General features: G+C 35.1%; 1 protein-coding gene across 4 annotated transcripts in view; it reads left to right on the top strand.

Moving 5' to 3' along the window:
* Ssh (Protein phosphatase Slingshot) overlaps nt 1-18,360 on the top strand; it is a 113,769-nt gene that overhangs the window by 36,336 nt on the left and 59,073 nt on the right. For 3 of the 4 annotated variants that reach the window (XM_071772679.1, XM_071772678.1, XM_071772677.1), the window contains one exon: nt 16,788-16,947. In XM_071772679.1, coding sequence (XP_071628780.1) covers nt 16,788-16,947 — 160 coding nt within the window. Of the gene's footprint in view, nt 1-11,312; nt 11,715-16,787; nt 16,948-18,360 lie in introns of those variants that run through there. The other variant, XM_071772680.1, reaches the window with a different exon arrangement.

Raw genomic sequence — 18,360 nt, 5'->3', positions numbered from 1 at the left:
GGAAATTCTGATTCATCTCTCGCGGATGATTTCTGTACGTCATCGGTACGAAATTAATAATGATAGTACATATTGCATCAGCTGAATATATAGATAATTATTTCAAGATTGGGAAAATTGAAAAAAGTTAACTTAAAAATATATTGTAAAGCACAATAATAATATGATTTACTTTGATGATACACAAATTCATAACTTATTATATACTTTTTTTACGAGTCATTTTTTTAGTATATTATTTACGAAATTAGAATATAATTGAAGAATATATATGTGGTCAACATCATAAATTGTAAAAATCTTGAAAATAGAGTATGATGATAACGTGCCGAATGTAATGTATCTTACGCAAAGAATCACCAGAAGTGAATGATAGATAATTCAAGCTCTTTATTTACGACTTGATATCTCGGAAAATAGAGGAGCACTGCGAAAATCGCGCGTCATATTTACGTAATCCATGAGACGTCTTGCGCATTGCATGTACATTCTAATCGGTCGGAAAACTGGTTCGATCAATAAACTTGCCGAATCATCGGCGGTAATCGCCGCGTAATCCCCGCGCATCCTCGCGTTATTCCGCGTTCACAATTGTGCGATTAAACAGCCACGTGCATCGGGGTACTTGTCTCAGCCGAAGGGGAACAACTCTGAGAATCGCGAGTGAGAGGTCCTCTCATTATGCTGATGCTCTCGTGATTGCGAAAAATTCTTTCTTTATAGAAAAACTTAGCGCCGACCGCTAGAAAAAACGTTTTTCGCAGACAACGTTCGATGTCTTGAATGATTCGCGAAGTAACCGTAAAATACAACGAAACGCATGAAATAAAGAACGATTTACGAACTACTTTTTTTATACCGGCTAAAAATTTCTCTGACAAACCATCTCCGAAGTCATTCTTCATGAGTATTTTTGGAAATTTTACCGCTTCGCGATATTTGTTCCGCAGAATCCAAATCTGTCCGAGCAAACAAGCTCTTTCCATAAATTTCCATAATAAAGACATGTTGGACGCGATCAAGATATGAAAGAAATGTTGAGACGTAAGTATATTGTGAATAATAATATTATACGATTAATTAAATAACTGCGTTATTATATAATGAATAAAACAGATGATCAATGGCTATATATATATTTATCTGGCTATTTAGTTGGACATAGTAACAAAGAATAAAGAATGTAAACGAAAGTGTAATTTCTAATACGATTTTTAATATTTTGATATTTATTCCTTGCTCGTATCTTATTTTATTCCTCTTCTTATCTTCGAACACTATACCGGTTTTGGCAACTTCATATTACTTGCATAAATACGTAAGAAATGAGTAAGATTCACAAGAGTTTACGGGGAAGAGCAAATTAATGCGCGCAATAAATTTGCTCCAAATGCCGTTTATGATAAAAGCTCAATTTACATACAGTACTGCATATATCATAAGATTTATGCGTGTTGGCCATTTACGTATTACTATATACGTCATAAGATCTGCATCGTCGGCTATTGACGCATTATACTGCATCATATATAAAATGCGCTGTTGATTGTTATGACGTAAAAAATATAAAGGGGTGATTATTTATAGCGTATTGTACTATACATCTTAAATGTTTATTACGTCGCCCAATGAGTTAGTATCTAATAGAAGCGGTAGATAAATGACTTTCAATCATAAAGTGTATTGATAAACAACAATTTTAACTTTTAGAAAGATAAAAGAGGTGTTATCGTTAATCCACAGAATTTTAAAACGAGTTAAGCGTTTTATCATGTTATATATAGACATCTAATTAACTTATTGATATAAGAGTTTTAATCTTTTTAACGCGTCTTAAATAATTGTTATCAATTTGACGTAATGTTAATTTAAATTACAAAAAGATAATTGCTATATAAAATCTTGTAAAGGCTGTCAGAGGCGGTCTGTCTTTTATGAGCATTTCGCGTGCAAATATCGACACATGTGCAAAGGCCAGACTTTGATTAATTCGGGTTGTCGATCACAGTCGATGAGACTGAGAAGTAGTTTTCCGGTCGACGATACGCTTTGGGCATCTACCGGAAGCTCGCTTGATTATATCCGTAATTCTACTATGGCACGTAAATCGAAACTATTAGGAATATGACATATGTATTCTAAATACTTAGTTCTATAATACGTAATTTTTACATTCATATGAGTGCTTCTATTATTCTAAATAAATAAAACGTCAAGAAATTAACACATTGCTTAAAATATATAGACTATGAATAATTGACGTGTAAATTAAAGTATATAATGTTGAGTTGTGTACTATTTATTTCTGACGCTTGTCACTTATTTAATGCTGAATAATTGTGTGAAGCAACTATATTGTCGGTTTATTTAAATCACACTTTACGAAATTCTTTTTCGTAGATAAAAATTTATAAAGTTTTAATAATACCCTATAATTATGTGGATTATTCCTAATAAATCTTAATCGCATCTTTCTTAAATTGTAAATACATTTATTTATCCTGGATAACAATACAGTTTTTTAAATCCTTAAATTTATTGTTGTATTTTATTAATAATTTTTTAATATTATGAAGCATGAAAGAATTTAGAACAGTTCTGAGCTAAATTGAACTGTCGATCTAGGCTATTGTTGTTCAAATGCATGCGCGACATTGATTTTCCATTCTGTATACAGCGAAAATGCGTCTGCAGGGTATATCCGGCGTGCGCACGTGTCGGCGATGCGCGTCATGTGAAAAGAGAACACGTCGGATGCGTTCAAGGTAATTCGCGCGTTTTATCGTTAAACCGTGGCCAGGCACCGTGAAAGATGCGCAGAAAGTGCTATTCTCGCCCTTTCTTGACGACGTCACTAAAGAGCCACGCGGTTTAAAAGTTTCATCACCCTGGTAACGCGATATTAACACGCTGACGAAACATGCCATTGTTCTGTATTTATACGCACACCAACGTTTAAAGATGTATATTAATTCAGATTTAGTGCAGATAGTAATAACATAATAAAGTACAGATAAACATATAGCAATTGTTTAAGTTTAAGTCTTAAAAAAATTGTTCTATGGTAGAAATGATCGTATAGGGATATCAATAACGCAACTGATGTCAGTCTGTCTACAAATTTTAGATTTTAATATATACAGATTTATGATTTTTTAATGATAATTTATACGTTTTTATACTTACTCGTAATATTATTAATGTTGGAGCTTTACATGGAAAATTTGGATACAAAATATTTATTTTTAAATACATGTTTATTTTACAATAATTTGACAATATATTATGCATTGATATTTAACTCTAGTGAAGAGAAAATACCGGAAAATAAATATAATGTTTGAAAAAATAATATGATATTAATAATTTATAGGTTTTTGTGTCTGAAAGATTTTTGATAACGCTCATTACCCGTTATACCGGTTGCGATGTTATCATCGTTTGTCCTAAACGCCACTACAATTTTATTCCGGGACAAGTCCTCTTCCCGTTTTGTGTCGTGCGCAGGTGAACACTTTGTTAATGCGAACGTGCGCGTCATCTTGTACGCGTGCTTAGGTCAGTTAATTAGAAAATCGTGACAGAGCGACTACGCCGTCTGTTGAAGAACTTTGTTGTCATTCAAGGCCTTATTTCATATTAATACATTTGAAAATATATCAACGAGTATGCATTATTATTATTATTATTTTGTTGTAGCGTTACATGTCATCTTGCATTAAAATATTAATTTTAGAACGTTACCTATACATCTCTGAGATGCATATATATTTCTATTGATTTTTTTTTCGTTCTACTCTGATATAGAATAATTTCAATTTTTCAACAATATTTTTAAGTTAAATTTTTTGTTTTATAATTATAATTTACTTCTGATAGTTCAATGAAGTATTTTAAATTAGCTGTATTTTTGTATGCTTTTTTATTAAACAAATAAAATTTTCTAGTATATGTCTCAGAGATGTATACGGTTACAAACAACTATGAAAAAAAGATTAATATTCGAGGATTAAAATTCATGAGGACATTTATCGGAACAAATTGATCAGTGGAAAAATTGCGTATCAGTATATAATTTGTCAGTAATTTTGAATTTTTTATGAAAGCTAAGGGGAAACATGTTATTGTCTTCTAATAAATCAATTTTAAACTTGGATAATATGTAAAGAAAAGATAGATAAGCAAATTAAACTTCGTTATTAGAAAAGAAAAACATGCTGTTTTGTGCAACTGTTATAGCAATATTGCTTTAAAGGTAGTCACAGATAATTCATATAAGTAACTAAGAATATATTTGCATATATAAATATAAACGCATGGATCATAAATTTGCAACTACAGACGTTAGCGCAATTAAAACGTTTCTTAACATGCCTCTAAGATATTGTCTGTTATATTTTAGTTCAATACATATATGTTGTATTATATGTTACATGTTGTATTACATGTAATATATATTACTGATTAAAATGTGGCTTGCGTGATATACACCCATAATATAAAATCTTAAGTTCATATTGCATGACATCAAACGTAGTAGAACACTCGTGTGGAATTCATCATTAGATAGTACGAACAACGTGATTTTTCTTGTTCTTGTAATCTGAATCATTTTCATGACGCACACGATGACGCGAACGTGACTATAGAAGATCATTGACTGCAGTCTTGAAACTGTCGGGTTTCGCGTGTGGAACATGGTGAGGCTGAATCATGCTTGAACACCGAAAAAAAAAGAAGTAAAATAACGTTTAACGGTGTAACAATTCTTTCATGCGATTTTCAGCTAATGAGGTTAATCGAGACGTACGTCATTAACCATAACGGAGCAAATCCGTTGTCGAATTGTGTTACTTATCAGCTTTTATTTCATAGGTATATTGACGTATTTGCGCAAGAATCAACAAATATTTGATAACTAAAACTATGATTGGTTAATTCTAAACATATTTTAATTTATATTCAGATATTAAAGAAACGAAAAGATTTAGCCAATGTTAATATAACATATCTGATATTAAAGCTTCCATTATCCGAATTGTGTTATATGTATATTCGTCTCTGTGTTTCTATTTTCGCTTCACACCAATTTTCAAAGGAATACCGTTGACACCCTTGAAAATGCCCACGAAGACTTTGAGTCATCAAGGTTAATTTGAGAGAAGGAGAGATCATCTTCTCTCTCTTTCTCTCTCTCTCTCTCTCTCTCTCTCTCTCTCTCTCTCTTCCTCTCTTCTATATTTCGAGGTACAGCTACCTTTGGAGCAATCGTCTCTATACTTGCGGAACGTGCACTAATTTTAGTAACGTGCTGTCTGCTATGCGTTAACGACCGGAATATCGGGATGTAAAGAAGACCGTTGCTCGAGATGTATACATATAGTCACGTTGGAGCATAAAGGATGATTTTTTTTCTATTGTGCGAACTTGAGTAGATTAGAATCAATCTAGGCAAACACGTATGGAGTATGTTGGGATAGGTTTCGCAAAATCATAAATAAAATAGACAAAAGTACAATATTATAAAAGAAAAACGAAATAAAACAGAATAGAGCGAAATGATAAATAACGATAGAATCATCTATCATTGAAATTGCCATCATTGAAATTGTCAATCATTGAAAGAATCATTGAAACGTGTGATAAACTGAAAACGGATCGACTCAGTTAAGGATAACTGGATTATTGGAGACGCGAGAGAAGAGTTCATGGTATACAGGGTGTCTTATTAGATTTACATGAAACGAAATGAGAATTTCTATGAAACATTCGTAGACAAATTCTAAGACGTTATTTCCTTTCTTCTCTCTCAGCTATTACTCTCATTATACTCGTGAAATTGTTCTTTTTAGAAGAAATCAGTCGATCGTGGGAAATCGACGAAAGCGTCGCAATGACATATGAAACGCGGTTTTATATTACACGAGTGGTGAATCTATATTCGAAAAAAGTCCGATCGCAGGGTTCTCTCTCAACTTTTTGCTACTCAGTCTTGCGCAGCGTGAAATCAACACAGCGGGGTCATATGTTCGCCGCCACCACTTTCCTTCGTATTTATGACTTCATCTTTTCTCTTTTGCATATAGATATACTCTCGGATATACTTTCCCACTCTCTGTCATCATCTTTGTCTTACAAGCGCGGTGTTGTCTGCATTTATCGAAGAAGCTAAAGTAACATATTCATATCTTGTAACTATTACAGTAAACCTGTCGAAGATCACAGCCGCGCTTATTATTTTGGCTTTCACATCGGCTAATTTCTTTAAAAATGTTTTTGTTGCTCGAAAAAGTTACTGCGAAAAATATCTCTCGATAATGTTTTTCTTGCAATTTATTACTCTATATGTAAAGTTGTTGAGATTTTTTTGAATTAAAATTGGAGTGTTACAAGTAGTATGTTATTGAGATAGAAAAAGCAATAATACATTTCAATTGCTTGGACAAATAAATGGAAGCATAGTGTAGTTTAGAATAAATTGCAAAAAAGTAATATTTTTACGACTGGAAAATATGAAAATTATTGCGTTTTATTATTTAAGATTACGAATTTATGCTGATTCGATGTGGTATTTCATGCAGCGATGTGAAAACGTTTATATTCAACAGAAAGTTATTTAAATCTATTACTTTATTGAAATGACTTAAGACATCTATAAAAGAAGATTGCATGCGAGTAATTTTGTCGTTTGTAAGCTATTTTCTTAAAATAGCTTTTTGTGGAATATCCACTTATCGACATTTCACAGTCGCGTCTACACTACAGACCTACATCAGGTTTTGGTCGGACAAACCGTGTTGTATACGCGGCCTCTTCCGTGTCGTTGATCATAATTTAAGCTCGCGTGAGTAACGTGATTTCGATGCGAAGATGGTCAAGATAGGGCAATCTTCTTTTCTCTCCCCCTCACTTCCTCTCACATACTCCATCCATTCGTGTACTGGAACGCGAATATACTCGGTGTACTAACAATCGCGCATTCTTTCTCGGTCACACAGACTTGTTGAACAATTTAGAACTTCTCTCTTTATAAAAATATAATATAAATCTTCCGATTCGCAATCTTTGAAGAATGTGTCGTTTCTTTCAGTTCAATTTTTTATTATTTGCGATTCAGAAACAAAGATTTTCTAGGGCATCTATGTATGTAGAGATAATAGGTACGTGTGTATTTTTGAAATGTAAATGCTATATTGGTTTTGGCTGTCACAATTATTTCGAGACTATATTTGTTTAGGCATGAGTCTTCTATTTTTACTATATTATCTTCTATTTTTACTATCCAATTCTGGACGCAACGAAAAAATGACGATAAATATAAGTAAGATCGATACCACAAGCCATTCGACCGTCGCGAATTTGGAGGTGTGTCGTGTAATCAGTGCGGAAATATCGTCCGCCGATTGCGATTTTTTTGCACTCCGTACTCGCATGTGTAACGGGTGATACCGGTACGCGACACACTTCGCCGGCTTACAGTCGCGAATCGCATTCGGCCCGAAAGACCTCTTCGGCGTGGAGGAATACGCGGGAGTGACAATCGCAGATGTAATCTCGGTTGCACGGGGGGGGAGGGGGGGGGGGCGCGGGGCCGTGCTGCGACGATGGATCACCGCCTCGCTGAATGTATCGCCTGGAGAAGTTCTACGGGGTGTACTGTCATGAAACTGTACCGTCTTGCATCTTGTACATAGTCTTAGAATATAGCGAAACTCTTATGCATTTCTTCTGTGAGAGTCCTTTGTTCTTAACATTCAAAAACAATATCCTGTGTGATCATTCTTTTGCAAAGAATTTTAAATAATTTTTTATCTTAAATTATACTATTCAAAATGTACTTGTGTACTTTGTAATATATTTATAATGTCGAGTTGCCAAAATTGCAGGTAATTCGGAGTTTAAGATAACCGATCGAAATTCACGTTTATAAAGTCAACTCGATTATGTTGTCAACATATAAACACTCATTTAACGCGACTCATTTAACAGCCTACTTTTAAAAGCTAACATTGCCAATCGTGCTGTAATAGTTTTTTCAATTGTAACGAAATGCATCAGCTTTCATAACAGTACACCCCGTATATGCGCTCACACGCGGGGGATACATGCGTGTTCACGATGAGCGTACTTTATATCGAATGACGTCACCAGCGACCGGCTCCATTCGTATTCGTTCGCGAGATGGTACGTGCAGATTTTGACTGCAGGTCACGTTTGCGCGGATTTTATGGACTTTTAACGGTGCCGGTGCTTGCAGCTCGGGTCATCCTTATCTGCATTGCTCTCCGTATTATTCTCTTAAAGATCAAGCGTTCGGCGCCAGTCCAATTTGCGAGACGCGCGCTCTCGGTTACGATCTAGCTATCTGACAATCGGAGAATCGAGAATCATGTGTGCCATGCTGATCTATGCGAGATCATCACTGTAAGGCGTTCAAAAACCGAAAATTTTTTTGATGGACTTAATAACTATATCTTTTTTCTATAATCTCTGGTGCTGATATTTAAATATTATTTTTAGTATAATTTTTTATTGTTAATCAAAGTTTAATAAACTTCTCGTGTTTTTATTCCATAAATTGGCAATTTTATACAATATTTGACGGAGCTCATTTCCTCTTAGCAAAAATGAGGGCCTAGATACGAAGAACGTGCATAAAACGGAAAATTATCTTTCCTGCTGTGATGTTATCTAAATGATATATCGAGAGCAAAGTCTCTCGGAAACATTTCCTTATACTCTGATTTTACCGGGTGATCGGCAAGCACTCCGGAAGTAATATTACGAGCGCCTGATAAATTTCCTGCAAACGTTACGTATTTTATTATAAATAATTTATTACAACTTTATTAATTGCATGTGGTTAGAGAATAATATATTTATTTTATTAATATTTCCTGCATATGTATTTGATAATATTGTGAGTTTGATTAGTATATAGTATTAAAAACGTTCTTGAAATAAATATTATATGTCAGAATTAGACAGCTATATTTAAATTTGCAGTTGAATAATAAACATTTTTTATAAATAATAAAAGAATTAAAAGTATATTAGAAAAATTGTATTATAAAAATTATTTATTTTATTTTATAAAGATGATAGATTAAAATAAGGAAAAATTATACTTTTATAATTAAAAGTCATTTATAACTCTATACTTAACTTCGCGAACGAATGCTTTGATCTTTGATAAAATCGTATTCTTCGCAATTTGAATTGAAACCAGAGACTTTAATGGACTTTAATGCAACAGTTTTAAGCCATTTTTTTTTAGAAATCGAAAAAATTTAAAAAGACAATTTAAGTTTTCTTTTTTCAATTTTAATTTTTTTTTAATCAATTATTTCAAGTTATTGAAAAAAATAAAATCAAATAATAGGTGAGACCGCCGGGTTGCGCTGAATTCTTAATGGTTCATTTCAGTATCTTATTCGCTCAGCTTTCTCCTATCGAGCATTTAGATCAGTGTAATTGAGCGAATATTCAACTAATTATCCAGCATCCGTGATAGAATTGCGATCATTTTATCAATATTTCTGATCTCCTATGTTTTTGTCACTCTGGATATTTTCTATTCTTTTTAGAGTGCATTTTTTGCTTTCTGTAAACTGAAATATTTTAAAAATGATACGTAATATTTTATGAACGTTGCCATAATTCCGTTATTTATTGTAAATATTGTTTTGTTAAAGGTTCAACCTGCACTAACGTATGGCCGAAATATTGTTACAGTTGTAGATATTAGTGGTTGCGAAATATTATAAATAATTATAAATCGAAATACTTTCTATTTCTTATTTGGTTTTATTTCATATTTCGTGCAATTCATTGGACAACTATTTTTTTAAATCTGTCCAGATGTTGCTTTGTCAAGCTATTTTAATATCTTTATTAATATCTTTATTAACTCTCTGTTTTTAAATGTTTTATTAGAGAGGAAATATGAATATATTTAAACTATGCTTCAGAATAAAAAATAGATTAATTTTTTTTCTATCTTTTTTATTGTTGGCGGTTCTTTTTAAGTCGAGCAACAGAATCAAATTATCAGTAAATTATCGTTATGTGTCGGTTCCGGCTCGACCGTTCTGACCACAGCAACGTGGTTATGTCATCGTTTTCACGATGAACGATGCACATGCAATAATGTCGCGTCCGACGATATTATGTTCTACGTTGCTTATGCCAAGAATACGTAATATAATACACGAACCGCGTCTGATAAGCGCACTATGCTTAGGCGCACGGCCGATTATTTATTGATCTTGGATAAAGGAGCCGGTCTCTTGATTTCTGTTGGTATTTGTTGTACTGCGGACTCTCGATCTTAGCTCCAACGTAGCCCAAGTTCTTCAGGAGTGTAGTCACACGTAATGTCACTATATTAACATAAACCCTATTTACATAAACACTATTTACCTCGACGTACGGTACCGCGTATTACCGCGTCTCGCGACTTTGATGAATCTCATAAATCGCCAGTATATGCGTAATTTTACTCGACGAATGGCATACGTAGTGTTGTGCAATATATTAAAAAGCATATAATGATAAACTAGTAATTAATATATTCTCTTTGTTACTATATATACGTTGCTTGGAAAGAGAGTAACATTGAAATTGCTTGTTAAATTATTGACAATTTCGTCTGATAATTCCGAGTACCAAGATCGCGCATCGTTTATTAGGATTTACGCGGAAAATAATTCTCTCCTGCGAACAGCTCGAATCCGATAATCGTTCGTGCGTTCGAGGAAGAGTACTTTCTTAAGGAATTTTTGTGATATCGAGAAACGAGGTAATCTTACGTATTTGGAATATATAGGTCGACACGATTATACAATTATTATACCATTCTGTCTAATCGGAAAATACATATATTAAATAGGTGGTAATTATTTATAGCAACAAACGCGGCTATTAAGAAGCTATTTCTTCCGACTCTAAATAAAAGTAGGTAATATACGCACGCAGAGAACATGGAACCATATGACGACGCGAAAACATCCGCAGACACGCGCGATAAACACGGAACAGAGGGTGCGTGCTCCACGAGCGCGTGTCTCGCGACTTCCACGAATTTCTCTCGTGTCCTAATGCAAATACGTATATAATAAGGAGGGACGACGGTCTCTCTTTGCGTGCGCTAATAATATCGACCAGCCGATATATAACTAGAGTGCGAGCAAAGCGGCTTCGACATGCGGCGGGTCCGCGCGGAGATCCGCCCACGTATCGTCATTTCGTTCTCTAGCTTAAATCTCCGAGAGATGATTTCAGTATCCCGTCGGTTCTCTGCCTAATCGCACGCAACTGCCTCGAACGCGCGAGCGATTATTGGATTCGAGCTGTTCGCTCGAATTATTATCCGCGCTAATAAACGGACCTTTAATGCGCGATCTCTCGCCCGGTGCTCGGAATTATCGGACGACGATTCTTTCTCGACGACTAGCTGTAACAAACCTATATTTAGAATCGAGAATAATTTATTTATAAGAGATTCCTGATCTTTTATCGAGCACCGTGACTTTACGAGTATTGAAAGCGACGAAGACGAAGTATTTTCGGGGTACAGCGAGAAATCCAGGTGATCGATCTCTGTTATCGTTCTCTCCCGAGTGCACCATTACGGAGAATCCTGAGGGGAACGCCCCTGCAACATTCAACGCAGGGGTACCGGTCATATACCTGAACGACGGCTACGTCGACAGGTAAAGATCGTTTTGTTAGAGCAAAGATGGGGTCCCCGCCTCGAGATTAATTCTTTTCACCGTGCTACCTCCGCACAGATGCCTCGATCTTATCCCGATTTTCTATAGTGGCGTCATCAGCTGCTGTTGTAAATATACCTCCGGTATTCAAATCTATTGTCAATGATCGAAAAGTTTGTTTCGCCGCTGGTTACGGAAACACCTTTTTTTATTGAAACAATGACTGTAAATGTGTTAGAAATCTTTGAATTTATGTCAGGTAGAAAAAAAATGCGTGAGACTATAATAGGACGTGTGATTCAATCGAATTATTGTTTAAAAATTAGCTATATACATATAGAAAAGCAAATATACTTGTAAACATTTTTTATAAAATAAGTAAGGTAAAATTTTTTTTACATTTAATTATTTATATCTTAATTAGGCATCTTTATAAGTATAATAGCATAAATTTACACGTGAAATATGCATAAATGCAATATATCGATATTTTGCATTTCATATGTTCAATTCTTATTTATTTTTAATATTCACAAAAACACAACAAAAATGCTCTCTTTTGTTTTTTTATTTTTATATAAAATGTTTTGTGAATGAAAAATTAAAAATTTGTATATTACAAAATATTTTTTACAATATAGGCTTAAATGATCTCGATATTCAAATTTTAAATTCTAATTTCTTTTCCTAATTTATTATGGAGTATTTAAAGTTCAGTATATTCACTAATGAGCTTGATATTCATAATATCCACGGAATATCCCGTGCTGTATGAAAATAGTAGTGAGCACCGATGTGCGTTCGTGCCAGCGACGATACTTAAATGTTCTCTCGATGCGCGTGTTAGTTTCCCTTTATTTCCAGCCCGAGATCAGACGCGCCGGCGTTATTTGAGCAGGCCGTCGCAATTTATTTGGCCGATCATTCTCGTTAATTATGCAGTTATGCGCCGCGCGGTCGAACGAGCCGCTGCGCGAACGAGCCCGCGCGTCTATCGTAAAGCGTTGAACGATTCACAGCCTTGAAAATCTTTAACGGCGACTATATAGGGCGAAATTCCGCGTTAGCTAGCGGCTGGCTGTAAAAAATCCCAGCACCGCTGTAAAATGCGTTGTAAACTACGTTTACGACGCAACGTGTCTTCGCGCGATACTCACTACGAGTCTGCTTAACGTTTTGCGAATTGCTCGCTTGCTTAACAATATATGTATATATCTATATATACATATGTATACACACACGCGCGCGCGCACGAATGCAATATGGAGTGTATAGGACGATCGTGCATCGCGAGACTTCCTTCGTAATTAAGATCGGTCGTGGTAATTGGCCGACAGTGAACTAAACGTGAGACCTTGCGATAATTTTTGATGATAAAATTGACAACTATTATAAGACAGTCAGATAATAAGCAGTTACTGTACTTTGTCATTATAAAATCATTAGAAAGCTATGAATTATCACTCATGTAGTGTGATTGTTTTTCTTTTGCTATAAATTGAGATCGCAATTCTTGAAATTTATTACGAGCGAAGTTTATTGCTCTTTTTAAGATAAGCTTTCTTTTTAAGATAAAAACTTGTAGGTACGAGATCTAATGCCGACTATAATTAGATATGTGATGATTAAATTGTTAGGATATATATCATTTCTTCAATGTAAAAAGAAGATGAATGGATTAACTCAGTTTTTCATTTATATGATAAAGTGTGTTATCAGAGTAACTTAAATTGTACGTTAGAGATAGACGGTAATAATTTACAGGTAAAATATTCAAATTACTTTTTAATACAATCTAATACTGCCAAAAGAACGATATTAAATTGTCACTTTATCTTTTTGATTACCCAGATAGCACAGCTGATCTTTATGAATTCAAAAAGATCTGAATCTGGATCTTTATGAATTCATAAAGATCAACTGTGCTATCTGGGTATATATCTTAAGAGCCTTATTTTTTTTAGATGTATAGATAATAAACTATTTTTATTTTTTAACATTGGTTTCGTTATCTTTGATCAATATTAGACAACTGCGTGTCCATAATAGTTGGCAATAAATTGCATTTTATTAAAAATGCAGTGTTCTGCAAACGATAACATATTTGAATATATTACTTTACTTTGAGTGCGTTTTCACTTGTGGTTTGATAACATATCAGATAATGAATCTGAAATTACGAGAAATACTATCATGTTCTCCAATATTTCTGTTAAATTAAAGGAAGCTGCTTCAAGTTTGAGAACACTGTTAGTTTATTTTCCATTAGTTTTGTATAATACCTCGCTTAATAATTTAATCTGTATTGATTGTGCGAGACTATCGAGTGGACTAATAACCAGAAGGCTGATTTGATCGGCTTTACAGTGAATATTGAGAATATTGAACGAGATTGACTTGGCCCAATTTGTTAATAAGCTCGTGCGCGTAATTGAACCGGTCACGGTAAGATAATCCGGTCGTGTGAAAGTATCGTCGTGGCTCTCGATAACATAATTAGAGAAGCATTAAATAGCGATCTGCCGATTTTGATAGATATATATAGACGATGATAGATTTTCGTTCTGGTTTCTCGACGCGCATTTGCTCGTTTATCATCGTCGTTTTCATCGTGATTAGCATTGATATGTACATTTATGATTTTATTCTGGAAAATACGTAGATGTTGATAATTCCATTGGTCTATATTCTCAATTTTCTTTTATCGATAAAATTTTTGAGATGCCATAATTTATGTTATATATACTATAGCATCTCAGAAATAAAAGCGCGCATTTATCGATAAAAGTGCGTTCAGAATACGGGCCATTGTTTGTGGGAGAGAGATTGGTCCATTTAAACCGAGCAATAAAATAATATTTAATATTGGTAATAAAGCGAAATTTTTTTAATTTAATCGGCGAACTTCAGGAAAATTTTGGTGTGCAAAGTTGAATAGAAATTGGTGACCTAAATAAAATTAAATGTTTTTAATTTTCATTCTTAATATCTACTATAGTTTTTTAGTTAACATTTTATCTGTTTAATTTATTTCCTTCATATTGTTTTATTTATTTATATTCAATGTAATTTTGTGCAACGAGGAGCGGAAATATTATCTAATATTTGAACGTTGTGAAAGTCGTACGCGTTTTTTATTAACAATGATTTGTATTCGTATACTCATTTATGTCTCAAGAGTATAGTAAGGACAATAGAATCAGTTACGAAATGTAACTTTAACATAATGTTATGTGTGTGATCGTGGAGACGATTATTCGCACGTTGTACAAATATATTGCGGTAAATAAAATGATATAGATACATTGCGTGTGCTCACATATTCCGTGGTAAAGTCTCAGCAGAGAAACTTCCTATTGTAGCGCACAATAGCGGAAGTTCGCGTATTCTAAATGGCATGTGTGCGTCGTCTGGTCAGTGGTCATTATCATATGAAAATGTGTGACGGTTTACTTACCATGAGAAAATGGCACCGCCGGCGGTAATCGCGATGCATATACACACACACACACGCGTAATTTAGACGCGCGGTTGTCGTCGTGGAGGAGATTCTGTGCGTACGTATACACATGCGCGTATATACGTGCGTGGAAAGATGCTCGTCTTATTACACTAAGACAGTTGAGCGAGCAATCGTTGGCGGTAATGATGAAGCGCGGCGTAAATATGTAATAAAGCGTTTTATTCGCGCGACGTTAATTTACGGGTGAAACATGTGAAATAACGTTTGCGGGAAGAACTGGCTGGAGTGTAGCAGTGCGTCGACCTTTCGTGCATTATCTTTGATATATGTGTATACGCTAGATTCGATTTGTAGATTAGGTGTGTTCTCATGAAGCAATCTTGCTTGGTCGATGCACCGCGAAGCGCCATGAACGCATTTCTCCCCAGACGATCTCACATAAATATTTATGATTGTATTCTAAGCAAGTACCTAATTAAAGTAAACTAATTGATGACGATGTCGGTTAATGTGACTGCTATAGTGACATAGTAAAGTCAAAGTGGCTTCAATACGAGATATACAAGGCGCCTTGAAACATCTGATTTTATCTTTGATACATTCTTCGTGATTATTTTGGAGATGGTATCAATTGTGAAGTGATTGAAATGATAAAAGATTGCGATCAAACAGCAACATTTTATGCTTCAGTTAAACACGAATGGGGGACTCTTTGAATATTTCAGTGATATATTCGTCGAGCACGATTTCGCGTATCGGGCTCGTATCGGTCTTATATAGTCGATCATGTAGTAGCTAATTAATTGACTCGATAGTCTACCGCGAGCTACTAATTGCGGCACCCGCAAAACCAGCTGAGCGCACGACTAAGACGATTAGTGTTTCAGTTATCTTGATGCTATAGATTAAAATCGACAGCTGTCTGGAACTATCAAACTATATATACACAAGAAGTTTTCGTTTATTCCCTTATCAACCTTGTTTCAACGTTCCTTGAACTTGGTTCAACACTTCTCGCTGATTTAGAATGAATAAGACGTACTATACTTATTACTAGATTGTATCAAGATAAGAGTGCGATAATTTTTCGCTTGAGAAGTCTTACGTGGATTGAATGCTGCTTTTGTTATTAAATTAAATATTTTCTTAAAATTATTGAACACTGGCAATATTCTATTCTGACTCATATTGATTCATAGCAGAAGCATTAGGAAAATGTTGCCAGGAACACGCTAAGTAATTTTATTTATGTTTATAAAAATCGGTTAATCAATGAACGATTGTATATTAATTATATATGCTGCACATGTGTGTATATGTATCGATATATGTTGATGCACAGATAATTATAAAGAAGATAATTATTTTCCTAAACTTATTGATCTATATTTCTCGATTAATAATTTTATTAAAACAAAAGCGAAAGATTCGATTAAAACTGAAAGTCTCAATCATTATTTCCAATCAATTACAATTTTTAAATATCTTTTTGACGTATTAAATTATTTTGCGGTTATAAAACATTGCTCTGTATTGAGTAGCGATTATTTTATTTGCAATTGCATTATCAGAACAGCTTACTGAAGTATCACTGTTTGTTATTTTTGCAGTCTGAGCGAATGTTACTTCGCGGGCAAGGGCGCAGCCCTGGTTTTACCGCCGAACGAAAGAGCTCGTCCCTCGAGGCGGGTCTCGGCGGCAGGATGCGATATCCAGCAACACTTACAGTCTATGTTCTACCTGTTGAGGCCCGAGGAGACTTTGAAGATGGTGAGTACAAAGGGTTTTCGAAACAAGTATACCTTTATTTAAGGAAATTACATGTAATTTTCTTGGCATAAACTTTATACCATAAAATTCTTCGTCTTGTATCGCAACTACGTCGATTTGTCTTCCTAAAATAGCGTGGAGGATTATCGAATGTATCTCACAAATATATATCTCACGCGTATCTTCCGCGCGTCATCGAGGATTACCGTATCGAGGGACAGCAGATTGAGCAGACGCGTTTGAGCGCATCGTATAAAGCGCGACTTGTTACGCGGATACCAAAAATATTTCCGATTCCGAGAATTGGCAATTGCAAATTGGCAACGGTTTCGATGTTTCGCGCGGCGGAACGGCGCGAGCGTCTCGTCACGGGGTTTTCGCGTTCGTGCCGCTACCATCTCTCGTGCGATTTATGGCTCGGATTGCGGGATAATTTCGCGCGCGTGTTTCGGCGTGTTTTCCTTGAAACGCGGACGAACCGTGTGTCCCCAATTATGCGCGTTCGCGAAATTGGCAGCTCTCTTGCCATCGTGTTCGCCTTCATTGCTCGCTTTTGTGCTCGCTCGCTCGCTCACTCGATCCGAGCGCACCGAGATTTCTCGAATTACAGCGGGGCTTTACCATTCCGCTCGGCCGCCGCCAAGACACCGAGGAAACTCGTCGGAATCGTGTAAACAAGCAAGCATACTCGGGTACACTCTATCTGCCGTCGCGCAGTCTTGAACGGGGCGAGGAAGTTGGCAATCGCTATTATCTTGAAACGTGCTCCGACATAATAACGTGATTTCACAAGTCGATCTTTTTTGTGTCTTCTTTTTATCGCGTAAAAAAACCGAGTAAATTAGTCGAAAATTTTTAATCAATGAGAATAATACGTGTTGATAAATACGTAACGGAAATTTTTTTAGTTTAACTCTCAGCTTTAACTTATATAGTTTTCTTTCCTGCAAATATGAAAATTTTTATCTCTCACGACCTCTTGTTCCTGACGCCTTAATTTAAGATATGCATGGTAGATATAGACAGTTTACGTGACTTATCTGCATGAAAATGTAAATTATTTTGTGCCTCAAAGACTCGTGGTGCGAACTTGGGCAATCAGAAGCCGCTGGATTTTTTAAATGACGCATATATACTCTTACTTTTTATTGATCGTGTATATGAAGTATAAACACACACGCGCCGTGCATATGCTACATAATTAATGCCCGCGGGGTTAATTAATGCACTTCATCTTTTCTTCGCGCGTCTGACAATTAGCGAGTCTCGCGGAACTTCTTTTCCCTTAAGACACAGGGACTTTAATTTCCTTTGTGGGCAGCACGGAAGCGATTCTGCCGTTATTCTTCTTCATATGAGGAAGTTCCGCGTAGCCTGTAATATTTCCGTCGGGGATCCTTAAGTAATATATCC

Source organism: Temnothorax longispinosus, chromosome 3 (genome assembly GCF_030848805.1).
Source record: "Temnothorax longispinosus isolate EJ_2023e chromosome 3, Tlon_JGU_v1, whole genome shotgun sequence".
In the NCBI taxonomy this organism is placed as follows: domain Eukaryota; kingdom Metazoa; phylum Arthropoda; class Insecta; order Hymenoptera; family Formicidae; genus Temnothorax; species Temnothorax longispinosus.
Note: the sequence above shows the minus strand (reverse complement) of the source record. Positions and strands in the feature narration are given on the sequence as shown.